This window comes from Notothenia rossii, assembly GCF_949606895.1.
Source record: "Notothenia rossii genome assembly, contig: scaffold_39, whole genome shotgun sequence".
Lineage (NCBI taxonomy): Eukaryota > Metazoa > Chordata > Actinopteri > Perciformes > Nototheniidae > Notothenia > Notothenia rossii.
This window is the reverse complement of record NW_027639463.1, coordinates 531,869-553,365: the sequence shown is the minus strand read 5'-3', so window position 1 is coordinate 553,365 and position 21,497 is coordinate 531,869. Positions and strand designations below refer to the sequence as shown.

Genomic DNA, 21,497 nt, shown 5'->3' with positions numbered 1-21,497 from the left:
CCGGTGCTCTGGCGGTCGGTTCCTCCGAACTGCGGGTTCGACTCTGATGGCCGGGAGGGACGGGGGAAACGTCGGGGGGGTCTGCTGGAGGCTCCTGCTGGAGTCTTGCGTTCACTGGGACCTGGCTCGAAAAACTCGAAACCCTGACTCCAGTGCGGTGTTGCGGCCATGCGCCTCCGGGTACCAGACTCCCCTGCCTCCTCCGTGTTGCGTGGGCTGCGTGGGGGTAACCCTGCGTGTCCGTTACCCTGCGTGTCTCTTACCTCCCAGGCCGACCGATATGAAGCGTTTCCAAGACGAACCGTCTGACTCAGGGGTCCCACCACAGGTTCCGTAGCGGGGTGGAAGTTCCACCTCCCCTCTTTGCCGCGGAATGCAAAACAAACACCTGTTTCTCTCATCCTCCACTGTGGCATAGCGGCCTTAGTCGGCTGCGGCATTCAGCAATTGGCCTTGCTCCGGGCACAGGACCCTACTTCATCAAACTACCTATTTGATCCTGCGTAACAACCACATATATGCTTGTCTGCAAAGACATTGATCGAATGGCAAACGTGACCCGCCATCGGAAGGCCTCCGCCGGCCCGGCTTCGTGCCGGTGCTCTGGCGGTCGGTTCTTCCAAACTGCGGGTTTGACTCTGCTCCTGGGAGCACATATGCTTGTCTGCAAAGAGGGACATGCCTGGTCCCGCCCAGGTGTTCTTCTACGGCTAGTGTCCAGCCAGCTGCGGTATCATCAACTTTGACCCGCCATCGGAGGGCCTCCTCCCCGGGTCCAGCTTCCGGTGCTAGGCGGTCGGTTCCTCCAAACTGTGTGATTGACTCTGCTCCTGGGAGCACATATGCTTGTCTGCAAAGAGGGACATGCCTGGTCCCGCCCAGGTGTTCTTCTACGGCTAGTGTCCAGCCAGCTGCGGTATCATCAACTTTGACCCGCCATCGGAGGGCCTCCTCCCCGGGTCCAGCTTCCGGTGCTAGGCGGTCGGTTCCTCCAAACTGTGTGATTGACTCTGCTCCTGGGAGCACATATGCTTGTCTGCAAAGAGGGACATGCCTGGTCCCGCCCAGGTGTTCTTCTACGGCTAGTGTCCAGCCAGCTGCGGTATCATCAACTTTGACCCGCCATCGGAGGGCCTCCTCCCCGGGTCCAGCTTCCGGTGCTTGGCGGTCGGTTCATCCAAACTACGGGTAATCCTGGAGCGGACATAAACAAAGAATGATATTTTACAGGACATGATGGATATGTGTTTTTTCCAGGCTTTTTGGAAATAAACCAAATGTGATTTTGCAGTGCATGATATAGCTCATTTTACCCATGTGATGTTGTGCAGTACATTACTGAGCTCATTTAACGATATTGGTCTACCAGGTGAAGTGGGATGCTGCCATTTCCCAACTGGTCTCCGGAGGAATATAAGGAGAGTTGACAGGGGACTCTGCCCAGTGCTCATGAACCAAATGAGGGGTGTGTTAGAGGGGAAAGGCTCTGGCTGTTTCTGCAGCCTCTGCATCTACCTTCTCTCCCCACCCCGATACCAGCGCGTGCCTGCTGTAAAAGGCAGGTGCACGGGCTCTCACTTCCACTAACTCTGAGCCTGGCTCCCGAGCAGCACGTTCTCCCCGGCAGTCCGCCAGCAGATGAAAAACACCCACCTCTCCGCCTCTTCCGAGGGACGAGGGAACCGCGCGGGGGGGTCTGCTGGAGGTTCCTGCCGGGTGCTCCGTACTGCGTTTCACCGGGACCTGGCTCGAAAAACTCGGAACTCTGACTCCAGTGCGGTGTGGCGGTCTCGCCCTGGCCGTCCACCGTGCGCCTCCGGGTACCTGACTCCCCTGCCTCCTCCGGGGGCAGGTGCGAGGGGTTCAATGCCTCCTCCCCCCGCTGCGGCGAAAGCCGGAGCGGGACGGAGCGCCCGGAGGTACTGTTACCCCCACGTTTTGTACCCAAAACTGTCTTGTGAGTTCGTGGCAGAACCATGAAACAAAAAACAATCAATGTATCGGACCCATCGCCAGTCGCGTTGGTGCGGAGGTGGGACCATTTTAACCAGGTGGTAACCCAAGTCCTCCCCTTGGTCCGTGTTCCCTGCATTGAAGCATCGGACCCATGGTTGCAATCAGCAGTTGGCTAACGCATATAAACGGAGAAACAGAAAACCATTTAAATATAATTCATTGTGTGTGTTTTTGGAAGGATGTTGACCGAATGCCCGGTGTGCAGCCTCCGCTATCTGGCTTTGAATAAGCACCTTAAGCACAAACATGCAGTGCGGAACCTGGATGAAAGAGGCATCATTCTTAAAATGGCCAGTGGTAGAATAAATGTTCGGACCAAACCCTGTCCCATCACAGGGTGTTCGTATGCTGGGAGGAAACTACACCGTCATGTAACTCGTGACCACCCTGAGTTCTCCCGAGATGAGGCACATCAGGTCATGGCAAGGCTGAAGCATAGTGTGGCCCTGCAGTTGCTCCATGACCTCCGAGAGACTAATCCCATCATTGGAATGGCTACATCATTGGATATAGACAATGAGGAGGAATACCCGGTGCACCCTCCACCCTTCTCCCCACATACCGAGTGTGACGAAGAGGACTGCATGCAGGTGAGGCTGGACAATGTGGCATTGAGGGCTCAGAAGGATGCCCTCATTGATGAGGTGAAGACCCTGCGCTCCAGGCTAAAACAGGGTCTAAAACCCAGGAAGCAGAATGCCACTGCTGCTCTGCTTGAGGAAGACGAAGAATGTATACGATTTAAGGGCGTAGCAATCCCAAGTACCCCCGACATGAACTCAGTAGCCTCCGGTAGCAATACCCCTCTCAAGACCCCGGTGAAGACTGTCATGCGGTCCATAGAAGCCTCTGCGAGTGAGACCCCCCTCAAGTCTGTGATGCGGTCCCCAGAAGCCTCCGGAAGCAAGACCCCGGTGAAGACTGTCATGCGGTCCGACAAAGCCTCCGGTAGTGAGACCCCGGTGAACACTGTCATGCGGTCCCCAGAAGCCTCCGGAAGCAAGACCCCGGTGAAGACTGTCATGCGGTCCAACAAAGCCTCCGGTAGAGAGACCCCTCTCAAGTCTGTGATGCGGTCCCCAGAAGCCTCCGGAAGCAAGACCCCAGTGAAGACTGTCATGTGGTCCCCAGAAGCCTCCGGTAGTGAGACCTCAGTGAAGACTGTCATGCGGTCCATAGAAGCCTCTGCGAGTGAGATCCCTCTCAAGTCTGTGATGCGGTCCCCAGAAGCCTCCGGAAGCAAGACCCCGATGCAGACTGTCATGCGGTCCGTAGAAGCCTCCTGTAGTGAGACCCCTGTATGCCAGAAGACCCGTGCGTCTGTCTCCAATAAGCTGAAAGCTAATCTGGCTAAGGACTGGACCTCTTCCCAAAATCAATGGTGCACTGGGAAGGGACTGCGGAATACCATGCGTGAAATCACGTTGCCTAAAAGCATGGAGACTTACATTCAGACATACAGAGGTCATTGTGAGGGTCTTGCACCGACAGTAAAACGGAAAGAGAATTGTATGTCCAATGTCAGCCGGATAAAGAACTTCATAGTATTCATGGCCCATGGTTTTGACCGGCTGTCAGACTGGCTGTTTCTAAAAGACACAAAGAGGGTCCGTGGCTGGAGCAAGTATATTTCAGAGTCGGGCCGGACAGTCACAACATCGCTGTTGTTCCTGAAGACTGTGAACCATTTCCTGAGGTACTTGTCTGCATCAAAGCTCCGGGGGTGCAGGCTCACCCAGTCTGATATGACCCACATCATCAGAGAGGTGAAAGCCAACATTAACGATTTGAAAAAGTCTGTCACTCTCCACCAGTTTAAGGTGAAGAGGGACAAGCTGGATCGTCTGCCGAGCCAGGCGGAGCTTCTCGCCGCCATGGCGGCCGCTGAGAAGCGCATCCCTGATCTCCTTGACCTGATGGCTAGCAATCCGACCACAATCACCCAGTACCTGCTATATGGCTATCTAACCCTCCATTGGAGCCTCCTGTATGGCCACCGTCCGGGTGTGTATGCAAACATGACCAACACGGAGGTCTTTGAGGCGGACAGAAGGGGCACTGCTGAGGGCTACATCATCCACGTGCAGGATCACAAGACTGCCAAGACATTTGGTGAAGCACAGCTGGTGCTTACAATAAAGGAGTTTAGCTGGGTCATGCGGTGGATGGGGATAAAAGAGGGCTTGTCGGGTCCTCAGAATGAATTCTTCCTTTTCACATCGGGGAAGCAGGCTTCCAAGAACCTGAACGCTCACTTGAAGAGGGCTTGGGCTGATGCTGGGCTAGAAACAGCCGTCACCTTCACCATCTTGCGCACTGCCCTGGCTGACAATATCAAGCATCACCAAGATCCAGAAAGCAGGTCGATTCTGGCTAGGTTTATGTGCCACGACGTAAGCACTGCAGACCGGTTCTACGCGAATACGCCTGGAATAAAGGAGGCATTGAAGATCCGCTCCATGTTCAGGGCGGCGGCAGCAGCTGCAGCAGCATCATCATCAGAAGGAGGTCTACCACCGTCAGCTACCTCCGAAGAGGATTCAGGGGCGGAGAGCAGCGATACCTCTTCTTCAGGACCGATTGGTACTCCTGATGAGGGGAAAGGGGCCGTGGACTCAACCTTTTTTCCCCGGTGCACTGTACAAGTTAGACGGCTAATATGGCCCCAAGGCCCCTGTTAATCATGTTGTTATTATGTTTATTTTGTATACTGTTTTTGTAAAATTGGTGTGATAATTAAATAAAAAATAAAAAAAAAACATTAGTATAACCTTGAAGGTTCCCAGGGGCAAATACAGTGCCTGTCATTTTGCAGGATATAATTTAACATGTAACCTCTCCTGGAAATGGACATACTCTGTGCATTTCCAGGAGAGGTTCCATGTTAAATTATATCCTGCAATATCCTCCAAAGAAGGGGTGGTAGTGTCATGAATAAGGCCGAATATGTATGCCGATGTGCGGACGGTAAAGCACCGCAAAATCCACCCCTTTAGGGTAACCAGGGGCATGAAGTTCTGTAGGGTGTGAACATCTGGGTTTAGTCCGAGTGAGGAGTGCTCGAGCGTGGGAGGATGTGTAAGGCAGAGGAGGGTAACAAAAGGTGTGTGCAGGAGCAGGGAGAAAAGAGAAAATAAAAAGACTCAAAGTTTTCCACCTTCCAGCAGCAGCAGCAGCGGGCCCGCTCTGTCCGTGGTGCTGAACACCTGCCTGTCTATGTGGAGTACAAAAACAAACAAAGACAAACACCTTTAAGGTCACCAGGGGCGTGAGGTTCTGGTTCTGGCGGTGTGCATGGAGGGGTTTAGTCCGAGTGAGGAGTGCTCGAGCGTGGGAGGATGTGTAAGGCAGAGGAGGGGAACAAAAAAAAACGAATACAAATAAGTTAAAGTGTGAACCTCCAGCAGGGCAGGTGCTGCTGCTGCTGCTGCTGCTGCTGCTGCTGCTGCTGCTGCTGCTGTGAAGGAGGACGAATATTGATGCTTGTGTTCGGATGGTAAAGCACCGCAAAATCCACCCCCCCCTTAAAGGTGACCAGGGGCATGAGATTCTGCAGGGTGTGAACATCTGGGTTTAGTCCGTGGGGGAGTGCTTAAGTCCGGGGTCCCGGGGTCTCACGGTGCACGAGGTTATGGAAGTGCAGCAGGGCAGGTGCTGCTGCTGCTGCTGCTGCTGCTGCTGCTGCTGCTGCTGCTGCTGCTGCTGCTGTGAAGGAGGACGAATATTGATGCTTGTGTTCGGACGGTAAAGCACCGCAAAATCCACCCCCCCTTAAAGGTGACCAGGGGCATGAGATTCTGCAGGGTGTGAACATCTGGGTTTAGTCCGTGGGGGAGTGCTTAAGTCCGGGGGCCCGGGGTCTCACGGTGCACGAGGTTATGGAAGTGCCACTGTTGCCGGAGGTCCTTAGTCCGTCCTTTGGGGCTCTGTCAGGGGCTACACAGAGGTGGTTTTCCCGGTCCCTCTCCTGGAGGTATGAAATAACCTGAGCTCCATGTGAGGGAGCCGTGCTGGAGCTGCTTAGTCCGTCCTTTGGTGGTCTTTGAGGGGCTAATGAGAGGTGTTTTCCCCGGTCTATTTGATGGAAGTCTGACACGAGCAGAGTGTGCATGCTTTGAAACTAATCCACCCACACTTAGCATGCTATTTTAGGGTATAAATCGTACCTTGTCACCATGTACTGTGCTCCCTGGGACGACGCGCCCTCCTGTGGGGACACATGAGAACTGCACTCAAATCACTTTGTGCTTTTTAAACAGTTTAACATATTTTTTTCCACATTTAAAAAACGCTTTCTGCCCTGGAAATCATTTCTAATCATTATTACCGTTATGGAGGGGCTGCAGGAACACTTTCCCCGCCTTGCAAACATTTATTCCTGGTTCAAATAATCAATTTGTTCCGCCTGCTTTGCGTCAGCACCTCTGCGGCTGTCGGATTAACACAGATGAATGCACTTTTAACACTCACGCAGCCAGAATTCCTGCTCTTTTCCTGGGTTACAAAGTGAGGTGACGCAGCCTGTCCTCTGAGTCTCCCCGCCTCTCATAGACTTATTTCTGGGTAAAAAAAGCCATGTGCTCCGCCCCCTGGATCTCTGCATGTGTGTGTGTGCCTGTGAGTCTGTGGCTACTGTCCACATGCCCGCATTAGGAGGCACTATTTTCGGATACATTTTCTCATTTTCACCACTTTTCATGTTTTTATTATGTATATTGTTATATTATTATTATTATTATTATTATTGTATATATGTATACTGTGTATACTGTTTTTGTAAAAATCATGTGATTATTAAATAAATAATAAAACATGAATATAACCTTGAAGTTTCCCAGGGGCAAATACAGTGCCAGGTGTCAGACTATTTAAACAATGTTTACCCAGGATTCCGACACCTTCCCTGGCTTGTAAAATGCGGTGATGCGCCCTGGAGGTATCAGAGTATTTTAAACAACTTTTCCCCGCCTTTCAAACACTTTTTCCTGGCTTATAGCCTGTCATTTTGCAGGATATAATTTAACATGGAACCTCTCCCAGGGGCAAATACAGTGCCAGGTGTCAGACTATTTAAACAATGTTTACCCAGGATTCCGACACCTTCCCTGGCTTGTAAAATGCGGTGATGCGCCCTGGAGGTATCAGAGTATTTTAAACAACTTTTCCCCGCCTTTCAAACACTTTTTCCTGGCTTATAGCCTGTCATTTTGCAGGATATAATTTAACATGGAACCTCTCCCAGGGGCAAATACAGTGCCAGGTGTCAGACTATTTAAACAATGTTTACCCAGGATTCCGACACCTTCCCTGGCTTGTAAAATGCGGTGATGCGCCCTGGAGGTATCAGAGTATTTTAAACAACTTTTCCCCGCCTTTCAAACACTTTTTCCTGGCTTATAGCCTGTCATTTTGCAGGATATAATTTAACATGGAACCTCTCCCAGGGGCAAATACAGTGCCAGGTGTCAGACTATTTAAACAATGTTTACCCAGGATTCCGACACCTTCCCTGGCTTGTAAAATGCGGTGATGCGCCCTGGAGGTATCAGAGTATTTTAAACAACTTTTCCCCGCCTTTCAAACACTTTTTCCTGGCTTATAGCCTGTCATTTTGCAGGATATAATTTAACATGGAACCTCTCCCAGGGGCAAATACAGTGCCAGGTGTCAGACTATTTAAACAATGTTTACCCAGGATTCCGACACCTTCCCTGGCTTGTAAAATGCGGTGATGCGCCCTGGAGGTATCAGAGTATTTTAAACAACTTTTCCCCACCTTTCAAACACTTTTTCCTGGCTTATAGCCTGTCATTTTGCAGGATATAATTTAACATGGAACCTCTCCCAGGGGCAAATACAGTGCCAGGTGTCAGACTATTTAAACAATGTTTACCCAGGATTCCGACACCTTCCCTGGCTTGTAAAATGCGGTGATGCGCCCTGGAGGTATCAGAGTATTTTAAACAACTTTTCCCCGCCTTTCAAACACTTTTTCCTGGCTTATAGCCTGTCATTTTGCAGGATATAATTTAACATGGAACCTCTCCTGGAAATGGACATACTCTGCGCATTTCCAGGAGAGGTTCCATGTTAAATTATATCCTGCAAAATGACAGGCAACAACTCTCTTCCAGACGTTTAAAAACACTTTTCCGACTATTTTAAACAACTTTTCCCCGCCTTTCAAACACTTTTTCCTGGCTTATAGCCTGTCATTTTGCAGGATATAATTTAACATGGAACCTCTCCTGGAAATGGACATACTCTGCGCATTTCCAGGAGAGGTTCCATGTTAAATGATATCCTGCAAAATGACAGGCAACAACTCTCTTCCAGACGTTTAAAAACACTTTTCCGACTATTTTAAACAACTTTTCCCCGCCTTTCAAACACTTGTTCCTGGCTTATAGCCTGTCATTTTGCAGGATATAATTTAACATGGAACCTCTCCTGGAAATGGACATACTCTGCGCATTTCCAGGAGAGGTTCCATGTTAAATGATATCCTGCAAAATGACAGGCAACAACTCTCTTCCAGACGTTTAAAAACACTTTTCCGACTATTTTAAACAACTTTTCCCCGCCTTTCAAACACTTTTTCCTGGCTTATAGCCTGTCATTTTGCAGGATATAATTTAACATGGAACCTCTCCTGGAAATGGACATATTCTGTGCATTTCCAGGAGAGGTTACATGTTAAATGATATCCTGCAAAATGACAGGCTACAACTCTCTTCCAGACGTTTAAAAACACTTTCCCCGACCATTTAAACATTATTTATGGCTTGTAAAGTGCGGTGATGAGCCCTGACAGTATCAGACTATTTAAAGGGTTACCAGGAGCATGAGAATATCCTCCACAGAAGGGGTGGTGGTGCCGTGAATAAGGCCGAATATGGATACCGATGTGCCGACGGTAAAGCACCGCAAAATCCACCCCCTTTAGGTTAACCAGGGGCATGGAGTTCTGTAGGGTGTGAACATCTGGGTTTAGTCCGTGGGGGAGTGCTTAAGTCCGGGAGTCCGGGGACTCACGGTGTGCAAGGTTATGGAGGTGCCCATGTCAGGGACACATGCTGGAGGTCTGTGGTCCGTCCTTTGGGGGTCTTGGAGGGGCCACAGAGAGGAGATTTCCCCGGTCTCTGTCCTGGATGAGTGAAATAAACAGAGTCTCCATGTCAGGGACACATGCTGGAGGTCTCTCTCCCGAGAGTGGACGTCCATTGCCTGTAAATTGGTCTAACATTAGGTCTGTCACTTTGGCTAACCGCACCACTGTCTGTCGTCTCCCGCAAGTGGACATCCATTGTCACTTTGGCTAACCGCACCACTGTCTGTCGTCTCCCGCAAGTGGACATCCATTGCGCCTAAATAGGGGAGTTGGCAGGGGACTCTACCCGCATTATGAGGCACTATTTTGGGATACATTTGAACACTTTTAGTCCTTTTTTATGGTTCTCCAAAAAGTTGACTTAGACTTTTTCTGATTCTGGAGGAATGCAAGGGGAGTTGGCAGGGGACTCTACCCGCATTATGAGGCACTATTTTCGGATACATTTTAACACTTTTAGCCCTTTTTTATAATTCTCCAAAAAGTTGACTTAGACTTTTTCTGAGTCTGGAGGAATGCAAGGGGAGTTGGCAGGGGACTCTACCCGCAATATGAGGCACTATTTTGGGATACATTTTTCATTTTCACCCGTCTTCTATGGTTCTCCAAAAAGTTGACTTAGACTTTTTCTGAGTCTGGAGGAATGCAAGGGGAGTTGGCAGGGGACTCTACCCGCATTATGAGGCACTATTTTGGGATACTTTTTTTCATTTTCACCCATTTCTATGGTTCTCCAAAAAGTTGACTTAGACTTTTTCTGAGTCTGGAGGAATGCAAGGGGAGTTTGATGGGACTCTACCTGCCTTATGAGGCACTATTTTGGGATACATTTTAACACTTTTAGCCCTTTTTTATGGTTCTTCAAAAAGTTAACTTAGACTTTTTCTGAATCTGGAGGAATGCAAGGGGAGTTGGCAGGAGACTCTACTCTCATTATGAGGCACTATTTTGGGATACATTTTTTCATTTTCACCCATTTCTATGGTTCTCCAAAAACTTGACTTAGACTTTTTCTGAGTCTGGAGGAAAGCAAGGGGAGTTGGCAGGGGACTCTACCCGCATTATGAGGCACTATTTTGGGATACATTTGAACACTTTTAGTCCTTTTTTATGGTTCTCCAAAAAGTTGACTTAGACTTTTTCTGATTCTGGAGGAATGCAAGGGGAGTTGGCAGGGGACTCTACCCGCATTATGAGGCACTATTTTCTGATACATTTTTTTAATTTTCACCCATTTTCTATGGTTCTCCAAAAAGTTGACTTAGACTTTTTTCTGAGTCTGGAGGAATGCAATGGGAGTTGGCAGGGGACTCTTCCTTCAGTATGAGGCACTATTTTGGGATACATTTTTTCATTTTCACCCATCTTCTATGGTTCTCCAAAAAGTTGACTTAGACTTTTTCTGAGTCTGGAGGAATGCAAGGGAGTTGACAGGGGACTCTACGCGCATGATGAGGTACTATTTTGGGATACATTTCTTCATTTTCACCCATTTTCTATGGTTCTCCAAAAAGTTGACGTAGACTTTTTCTGAGTCTGGAGGAATGCAATGTGAGTTTGATGGGACTCTACCTGCCTTATGAGGCACTATTTTGGGATACATTTTTCATTTTCACCCATTTTCTATAGTTCTCCAAAAAGTTGACTTAGACTTTTTCTGAGTCTGGAGGAATGCAAGGGGAGTTGGCAGGGGACTCTACCCGCATTATGAGGCACTATTTTGGGATACATTTTTCATTTTCACCCGTTTTCTATGGTTCTCCAAAAAGTTGACTTAGACTTTTTCTGAGTCTGGAGGAATGCAAGGGGAGTTGGCAGGGGACTCTACCCGCAATATGAGGCACTATTTTGGGATACATTTTTCATTTTCACCCGTCTTCTATGGTTCTCCAAAAAGTTGACTTAGACTTTTTCTGAGTCTGGAGGAATGCAAGGGGAGTTGGCAGGGGACTCTACCCGCATTATGAGGCACTATTTTGGGATACTTTTTTTCATTTTCACCCATTTCTATGGTTCTCCAAAAAGTTGACTTAGACTTTTTCTGAGTCTGGAGGAATGCAAGGGGAGTTTGATGGGACTCTACCTGCCTTATGAGGCACTATTTTGGGATACATTTTAACACTTTTAGCCCTTTTTTATGGTTCTTCAAAAAGTTAACTTAGACTTTTTCTGAATCTGGAGGAATGCAAGGGGAGTTGGCAGGAGACTCTACTCGCATTATGAGGCACTATTTTGGGATACATTTTTTCATTTTCACCCATTTCTATGGTTCTCCAAAAACTTGACTTAGACTTTTTCTGAGTCTGGAGGAAAGCAAGGGGAGTTGGCAGGGGACTCTACCCGCATTATGAGGCACTATTTTGGGATACATTTGAACACTTTTAGTCCTTTTTTATGGTTCTCCAAAAAGTTGACTTAGACTTTTTCTGATTCTGGAGGAATGCAAGGGGAGTTGGCAGGGGACTCTACCCGCATTATGAGGCACTATTTTCGGATACATTTTTTTAATTTTCACCCATTTTCTATGGTTCTCCAAAAAGTTGACTTAGACTTTTTCTGAGTCTGGAGGAATGCAATGGGAGTTGGCAGGGGACTCTTCCTTCAGTATGAGGCACTATTTTGGGATAAATTTTTTCATTTTCACCCATCTTCTATGGTTCTCCAAAAAGTTGACTTAGACTTTTTCTGAGTCTGGAGGAATGCAAGGGAGTTGACAGGGGACTCTACGCGCATGATGAGGTACTATTTTGGGATACATTTCTTCATTTTCACCCATTTTCTATGGTTCTCCAAAAAGTTGACGTAGACTTTTTCTGAGTCTGGACGAATGCAATGTGAGTTTGATGGGACTCTACCTGCCTTATGAGGCACTATTTTGGGATACGTTTTTTCATTTTCACCCATTTCTATGGTTCTCCAAAAACTTGACTTAGACTTTTTCTGAGTCTGGAGGAATGCAAGGGGAGTTGGAAGGGGACTCTACCCGCATTATGAGGCACTATTTTGGGATACATTTTTCATTTTCACCCATTTTCTATAGTTCTCCAAAAAGTTGACTTAGACTTTTTCTGAGTCTGGAGGAATGCAAGGGGAGTTGGCAGGGGACTCTACCCGCATTATGAGGCACTATTTTGGGATACATTTTTCATTTTCACCCGTTTTCTATGGTTCTCCAAAAAGTTGACTTAGACTTTTTCTGAGTCTGGAGGAATGCAAGGGGAGTTGGCAGGGGACTCTACCCGCAATATGAGGCACTATTTTGGGATACATTTTTCATTTTCACCCGTCTTCTATGGTTCTCCAAAAAGTTGACTTAGACTTATTCTGAGTCGGGAGGAATGCAAGGGGAGTTGGCAGGGGACTCTACCCGCATTATGAGGCACTATTTTGGGATACATTTGAACACTTTTAGTCCTTTTTTATGGTTCTCCAAAAAGTTGACTTAGACTTTTTCTGATTCTGGAGGAATGCAAGGGGAGTTGGCAGGGGACTCTACCCGCATTATGAGGCACTATTTTCGGATACATTTTAACACTTTTAGCCCTTTTTTATAATTCTCCAAAAAGTTGACTTAGACTTTTTCTGAGTCTGGAGGAATGCAAGGGGAGTTGGCAGGGGACTCTACCCACATTATGAGGCACTATTTTGGGATACATTTTAACACTTTTAGCCCTTTTTTATAATTCTCCAAAAAGTTGACTTAGACTTTTTCTGAGTCTGGAGGAATGCAAGGGGAGTTGGCAGGGGACTCTACCCGCATTATGAGGCACTATTTTGGGATACATTTTTTCATTTTCACCCATTTCTATGGTTCTCCAAAAAGTTGACTTAGACTGTTTCTGAGTCTGGAGGAATGCAAGGGGAGTTGGCAGGGGACTCTACCCGCATTATGAGGCACTATTTTGGGATACATTTTTTCATTTTCACCAATTTCTATGGTTCTCCAAAAAGTTGACTTAGACTTTTTCTGAGTCTGGAGGAATGCAAGGGGAGTTTGATGGGACTCTACCTGCCTTATGAGGCACTATTTTGGGATACATTTTAACACTTTTAGCCCTTTTTTATGGTTCTTCAAAAAGTTAACTTAGACTTTTTCTGAATCTGGAGGAATGCAAGGGGAGTTGGCAGGAGACTCTACTCGCATTATGAGGCACTATTTTGGGATACATTTTTTCATTTTCACCCATTTCTATGGTTCTCCAAAAACTTGACTTAGACTTTTTCTGAGTCTGGAGGAAAGCAAGGGGAGTTGGCAGGGGACTCTACCCGCATTATGAGGCACTATTTTGGGATACATTTTTTAATTTTCACCCATTTCTATGGTTCTCCAAAAAGTTGACTTAGACTTATTCTGAGTCGGGAGGAATGCAAGGGGAGTTGGCAGGGGACTCTACCCGCATTATGAGGCACTATTTTGGGATACATTTGAACACTTTTAGTCCTTTTTTATGGTTCTCCAAAAAGTTGACTTAGACTTTTTCTGATTCTGGAGGAATGCAAGGGGAGTTGGCAGGGGACTCTACCCGCATTATGAGGCACTATTTTCGGATACATTTTTTTAATTTTCACCCATTTTCTATGGTTCTCCAAAAAGTTGACTTAGACTCTTTCTGAGTCTGGAGGAATGCAATGGGAGTTGGCAGGGGACTCTACCCGCATTATGAGGCACTATTTTGGGATACATTTTTTCATTTTCACCCATTTCTATGGTTCTTTAAAAAGTTGACTTAGACTTTTTTTGAGGCTGGAGGAATGTAAGGGGAGTTGGCAGGAGACTCTACCCGCATTATGAGGCACTATCTTGGGATACATTTTTTCATTTTCACCCATTTTCTAAGTTTCTCCAAAAAGTTGACTTAGACTTTTTCTGAGTCTGGAGGAATGCAAGTGGAGTTGGCAGGGGACTCTACCCGCATTATGAGGCACTATTTTGGGATACATTTTTCATTTTCACCCGTTTTCTATGGTTCTCCAAAAAGTTGACTTAGACTTTTTCTGAGTCTGGAGGAATGCAAGGGGAGTTGGCAGGGGACTCTACCCGCAATATGAGGCACTATTTTGGGATACATTTTTCATTTTCACCCGTCTTCTATGGTTCTCCAAAAAGTTGACTTAGACTTTTTCTGAGTCTGGAGGAATGCAAGGGGAGTTGGCAGGGGACTCTACCCGCATTATGAGGCACTATTTTGGGATACTTTTTTTCATTTTCACCCATTTCTATGGTTCTCCAAAAAGTTGACTTAGACTTTTTCTGAGTCTGGAGGAATGCAAGGGGAGTTTGATGGGACTCTACCTGCCTTATGAGGCACTATTTTGGGATACATTTTAACACTTTTAGCCCTTTTTTATGGTTCTTCAAAAAGTTAACTTAGACTTTTTCTGAATCTGGAGGAATGCAAGGGGAGTTGGCAGGAGACTCTACTCGCATTATGAGGCACTATTTTGGGATACATTTTTTCATTTTCACCCATTTCTATGGTTCTCCAAAAACTTGACTTAGACTTTTTCTGAGTCTGGAGGAAAGCAAGGGGAGTTGGCAGGGGACTCTACCCGCATTATGAGGCACTATTTTGGGATACATTTTTTAATTTTCACCCATTTCTATGGTTCTCCAAAAAGTTGACTTAGACTTATTCTGAGTCGGGAGGAATGCAAGGGGAGTTGGCAGGGGACTCTACCCGCATTATGAGGCACTATTTTGGGATACATTTGAACACTTTTAGTCCTTTTTTATGGTTCTCCAAAAAGTTGACTTAGACTTTTTCTGATTCTGGAGGAATGCAAGGGGAGTTGGCAGGGGACTCTACCCGCATTATGAGGCACTATTTTCGGATACATTTTTTTAATTTTCACCCATTTTCTATGGTTCTCCAAAAAGTTGACTTAGACTTTTTCTGAGTCTGGAGGAATGCAATGGGAGTTGGCAGGGGACTCTTCCTTCAGTATGAGGCACTATTTTGGGATACATTTTTTCATTTTCACCCATTTCTATGGTTCTTTAAAAAGTTGACTTAGACTTTTTCTGAGTCTGGAGGAATGCAAGGGAGTTGACAGGGGACTCTACGCGCATGATGAGGTACTATTTTGGGATACATTTCTTCATTTTCACCCATTTTCTATGGTTCTCCAAAAAGTTGACGTAGACTTTTTCTGAGTCTGGAGGAATGCAATGTGAGTTTGATGGGACTCTACCTGCCTTATGAGGCACTATTTTGGGATACATTTTTTCATTTTCACCCATTTCTATGGTTCTCCAAAAACTTGACTTAGACTTTTTCTGAGTCTGGAGGAATGCAAGGGGAGTTGGAAGGGGACTCTACCCGCATTATGAGGCACTATTTTGGGATACATTTTTCATTTTCACCCATTTTCTATAGTTCTCCAAAAAGTTGACTTAGACTTTTTCTGAGTCTGGAGGAATGCAAGGGGAGTTGGCAGGGGACTCTACCCGCATTATGAGGCACTATTTTGGGATACATTTTTCATTTTCACCCGTTTTCTATGGTTCTCCAAAAAGTTGACTTAGACTTTTTCTGAGTCTGGAGGAATGCAAGGGGAGTTGGCAGGGGACTCTACCCGCAATATGAGGCACTATTTTGGGATACATTTTTCATTTTCACCCGTCTTCTATGGTTCTCCAAAAAGTTGACTTAAACTTTTTCTGAGTCTGGAGGAATGCAAGGGGAGTTGGCAGGGGACTCTACCCGCATTATGAGGCACTATTTTGGGATACTTTTTTTCATTTTCACCCATTTCTATGGTTCTCCAAAAAGTTGACTTAGACTTTTACTGAGTCTGGAGGAAAGCAAGGGGAGTTGGCAGGGGACTCTACCCGCATTATGAGGCACTATTTTGGGATACATTTGAACACTTTTAGTCCTTTTTTATGGTTCTCCAAAAAGTTGACTTAGACTTTTTCTGATTCTGGAGGAATGCAAGGGGAGTTGGCAGGGGACTCTACCCGCATTATGAGGCACTATTTTGGGATACATTTGAACACTTTTAGTCCTTTTTTATGGTTCTCCAAAAAGTTGACTTAGACTTTTTCTGAGTCTGGAGGAATGCAATGGGAGTTGGCAGGGGACTCTTCCTTCAGTATGAGGCACTATTTTGGGATACATTTTTTCATTTTCACCCATCTTCTATGGTTCTCCAAAAAGTTGACTTAGACTTTTTCTGAGTCTGGAGGAATGCAAGGGAGTTGACAGGGGACTCTACGCGCATGATGAGGTACTATTTTGGGATACATTTCTTCATTTTCACCCATTTTCTATGGTTCTCCAAAAAGTTGACGTAGACTTTTTCTGAGTCTGGAGGAATGCAATGTGAGTTTGATGGGACTCTACCTGCCTTATGAGGCACTATTTTGGGATACATTTTTTCATTTTCACCCATTTCTATGGTTCTCCAAAAACTTGACTTAGACTTTTTCTGAGTCTGGAGGAATGCAAGGGGAGTTGGAAGGGGACTCTACCCGCATTATGAGGCACTATTTTGTGATACATTTTTCATTTTCACCCATTTTCTATAGTTCTCCAAAAAGTTGACTTAGACTTTTTCTGAGTCTGGAGGAATGCAAGGGGAGTTGGCAGGGGACTCTAACCGCATTATGAGGCACTATTTTGGGATACATTTCCTAATTTTCACCCATTTTCTATGGTTCTCCAAAAAGTTGACTTAGACTTTTTCTGGGTCTGGAGGAATGCAAGGGGAGTTGGCAAGGGACTCTACGCGTATGATGAGGCACTATTTTGCGATACATTTTTCATTTTCACCCATTTTCTATGGTTCTCCAAAAAGTTGACTTAGACTTTATCTGAGTCTGGAGGAATGCAAGGGGAGTTGGCAGGGGACTCTACCCGCATTATGAGGCACTATTTTGGGATACATTTTTTCATTTTCACCAATTTCTATGGTTCTCCAAAAAGTTGACTTAGACTTTTTCTGAGTCTGGATGAATGCAAGGGGAGTTGGCAGGGGACTCTAACCGCATTATGAAGCACTATTTTGGGATACATTTATTCATTTTCATCCATTTTCTATGGTTCTCCAAAAATTTGACTTAGACTTTTTCTGAATCTGGAGGAATGCAAGGGGAGTTGGCAGGGGACTCTACCCGCATTATGAGGCACTATTTTGGGATACATTTTTCATTTTCACCCATTTTCTATGGTTCTTCAAAAAGTTGACTTAGACTTTTTCTGAGTCTGGAGGAATGCAAGGGGAGTTTGATGGGACTCTACCTGCCTTATGAGGCACTATTTTGGGATACATTTGAACACTTTTAGCCCTTTTTTATGGTTCTCCAAAAAGTTGACTTAGACTTTTTCTGAGTCTGGAGGAATGCAAGGGGAGTTGGCAGGGGACTCTACCCGCATTATGAGGCACTATTTTGGGATACATTTATTCATTTTCACCCATTTCTATGGCTCTCCAAAAAGTTGACTTAGACTTTTTCTGAGTCTGGAGGAATGCAAGGGAGTTGGCAGGGGACTCTAACCGCATTATGATGCACTATTTTGGGATACATTTCCTAATTTTCACCCATTTTCTATGGTTCTCCAAAAAGTTGACTTAGACTTTTTCTGGGTCTGGAGGAATGCAAGGGGAGTTGGCAAGGGACTCTACGCGTATGATGAGGCACTATTTTGCGATACATTTTTCATTTTCACCCATTTTCTATGGTTCTCCAAAAAGTTGACTTAGACTTTATCTGAGTCTGGAGGAATGCAAGGGGAGTTGGCAGGGGACTCTACCCGCATTATGAGGCACTATTTTGGGATACATTTTTTCATTTTCACCAATTTCTATGGTTCTCCAAAAAGTTGACTTAGACTTTTTCTGAGTCTGGAGGAATGCAAGGGGAGTTGGCAGGGGACTCTAACCGCATTATGAAGCACTATTTTGGGATACATTTATTCATTTTCATCCATTTTCTATGGTTCTCCAAAAATTTGACTTAGACTTTTTCTGAATCTGGAGGAATGCAAGGGGAGTTGGCAGGGGACTCTACCCGCATTATGAGGCACTATTTTGGGATACATTTTTCATTTTCACCCATTTTCTATGGTTCTTCAAAAAGTTGACTTAGACTTTTTCTGAGTCTGGAGGAATGCAAGGGGAGTTTGATGGGACTCTACCTGCCTTATGAGGCACTATTTTGGGATACATTTGAACACTTTTAGCCCTTTTTTATGGTTCTCCAAAAAGTTGACTTAGACTTTTTCTGAGTCTGGAGTAATGCAAGGGGAGTTGGCAGGGGACTCTACCCGCATTATGAGGCACTATTTTGGGATACATTTATTCATTTTCACCCATTTCTATGGCTCTCCAAAAAGTTGACTTAGACTTTTTCTGAGTCTGGAGGAATGCAAGGGAGTTGGCAGGGGACTCTACGCGCATGATGAGGCACTATTTTGGGATACATTTCTTCATTTTCACCCATCTTCTATGGTTCTCCAAAAAGTTGACTTAGACTTTTTCTGAGTCTGGAGGAATGCAAGGGAGTTGACAGGGGACTCTACGCGCATGATGAGGTACTATTTTGGGATACATTTCTTCATTTTCACCCATTTTCTATGGTTCTCCAAAAAGTTGACGTAGACTTTTTCTGAGTCTGGACGAATGCAATGTGAGTTTGATGGGACTCTACCTGCCTTATGAGGCACTATTTTGGGATACATTTTTTCATTTTCACCCATTTCTATGGTTCTCCAAAAACTTGACTTAGACTTTTTCTGAGTCTGGAGGAATGCAAGGGGAGTTGGAAGGGGACTCTACCCCGCATTATGAGGCACTATTTTGGGATACATTTTTCATTTTCACCCATTTTCTATAGTTCTCAAAAAGTTGACTTAGACTTTTCTGAGTCTGGAGGAATGCAAGGGGAGTTGGCAGGGGACTCTACCCGCAATATGAGGGCACTATTTTGGGATACATTTTTCATTTTCACCCGTCTTCTATGGTTCTCCAAAAAGTTGACTTAGACTTATTCTGAGTCGGGAGGAATGCAAGGGGAGTTGGCAGGGGACTCTACCCGCATTATGAGGCACTATTTTGGGATACATTTGAACACTTTTAGTCCTTTTTTATGGTTCTCCAAAAAGTTGACTTAGACTTTTTCTGAGTCTGGAGGAATGCAAGGGGAGTTGGCAGGGGACTCTACCCGCATTATGAGGCACTATTTTGGGATACATTTTTTCATTTTCACCCATTTCTATGGTTCTCCAAAAAGTTGACTTAGACTTTTTCTGAGTCTGGAGGAATGCAAGGGGAGTTGGCAGGGGACTCTAACCGCATTATGAGGCACTATTTTGGGATACATTTTTTCATTTTCACCAATTTCTATGGTTCTCCAAAAAGTTGACTTAGACTTTTTCTGAGTCTGGAGGAATGCAAGGGGAGTTTGATGGGACTCTACCTGCCTTATGAGGCACTATTTTGGGATACATTTTAACACTTTTAGCCCTTTTATATGGTTCTTCAAAAAGTTAACTTAGACTTTTTCTGAATCTGGAGGAATGCAAGGGAGTTGGCAGGAGACTCTACTCGCATTATGAGGCACTATTTTGGGATACATTTTTTCATTTTCACCCATTTCTATGGTTCTCCAAAAACTTGACTTAGACTTTTTCTGAGTCTGGAGGAAAGCAAGGGGAGTTGGCAGGGGACTCTACCCGCATTATGAGGCACTATTTTGGGATACATTTTTTAATTTTCACCCATTTCTATGGTTCTCCAAAAAGTTGACTTAGACTTATTCTGAGTCGGGAGGAATGCAAGGGGAGTTGGCAGGGGACTCTACCCGCATTATGAGGCACTATTTTGGGATACATTTGAACACTTTTAGTCCTTTTTATGGTTCTCCAAAAAGTTGACTTAGACTTTTTCTGATTCTGGAGGAATGCAAGGGGAGTTGGCAGGGGACTCTACCCGCATTATGAGGCACTATTTTCGGATACATTTTTTTAATTTTCACCCATTTTCTATGGTTCTCCAAAAAGTTGACTTAGACTCTTTCTGAGTCTGGAGGAATGCAATGGGAGTTGGCAGGGGACTCTACCCGCATTATGAGGCACTATTTTGGGATACATTTTTTCATTTTCACCCATTTCTATGGTTCTTTAAAAAGTTGACTTAGACTTTTTTTGAGGCTGGAGGAATGTAAGGGGAGTTGGCAGGAGACTCTACCCGCATTATGAGGCACTATCTTGGGATACATTTTTTCATTTTCACACCATTTTCTAAGTTTCTCCAAAAAGTTGACTTAGACTTTTTCTGAGTCTGGAGGAATGCAAGTGGAGTTGGCAGGGGACTCTACCCGCATTATGAGGCACTATTTTGGGATACATTTTTCATTTTCACCCCGTTTTCTATGGTTCTCCAAAAAGTTGACTTAGACTTTTTCTGAGTCTGGAGGAATGCAAGGGGAGTTGGCAGGGGACTCTACCCGCAATATGAGGCACTATTTTGGGATACATTTTTCATTTTCACCCGTCTTCTATGGTTCTCCAAAAAGTTGACTTAGACTTTTTCTGAGTCTGGAGGAATGCAAGGGGAGTTGGCAGGGGACTCTACCCGCATTATGAGGCACTATTTTGGGATACTTTTTTTCATTTTCACCCATTTCTATGGTTCTCCAAAAAGTTGACTTAGACTTTTTCTGAGTCTGGAGGAATGCAAGGGGAGTTTGATGGGACTCTACCTGCCTTATGAGGCACTATTTTGGGATACATTTTAACACTTTTAGCCCTTTTTTATGGTTTCTTCAAAAGTTAACTTAGACTTTTTCTGAATCTGGAGGAATGCAAGGGGAGTTGGCAGGAGACTCTACTCGCATTATGAGGCACTATTTTGGGATACATTTTTTCATTTTCACCCATTTCTATGGTTCTCCAAAAACTTGACTTAGACTTTTTCTGAGTCTGGAGGAAAGCAAGGGGAGTTGGCAGGGGACTCTACCCGCATTATGAGGCACTATTTTTGGATAACATTTTTTAATTTTCACCCATTTCTATGGTTCTCCAAAAAGTTGACTTAGACTTATTCTGAGTCGGGAGGAATGCAAGGGGAGTTGGCAGGGGACTCTACCCGCAATATGAGGCACTATTTTGGGATACATTTGAACACTTTTAGTCCTTTTTTATGGTTCTCCCAAAAAGTTGACTTAGACTTTTTCTGATTCTGGAGGAATGCAAGGGGAGTTGGCAGGGGACTCTTCCTTCAGTATGAGGCACTATTTTGGGATACATTTTTTCATTTTCACCCATCTTCTATGGTTCTCCAAAAAGTTGACTTAGACTTTTCTGAGTCTGGAGGAATGCAAGGGAGTTGACAGGGGACTCTACGCGCATGATGAGGTACTATTTTG

General features: G+C 45.3%; 1 protein-coding gene across 1 annotated transcript; it reads left to right on the top strand.

Annotated features, from left to right (window-relative positions):
• The first annotated feature begins 622 nt into the window (after nt 1-622).
• On the top strand, nt 623-4,746 carry LOC307027812 (uncharacterized protein). Its single transcript, XM_079696162.1, has 2 exons — nt 623-1,188; nt 2,353-4,746. The coding sequence occupies exon 2, from the start codon at nt 2,436-2,438 to the stop codon at nt 4,695-4,697; it is 2,262 nt and encodes a 753-aa protein (XP_079552288.1). The 5' UTR covers nt 623-1,188; nt 2,353-2,435; the 3' UTR covers nt 4,698-4,746.
• Nucleotides 4,747-21,497: the final 16,751 nt, after the last annotated feature.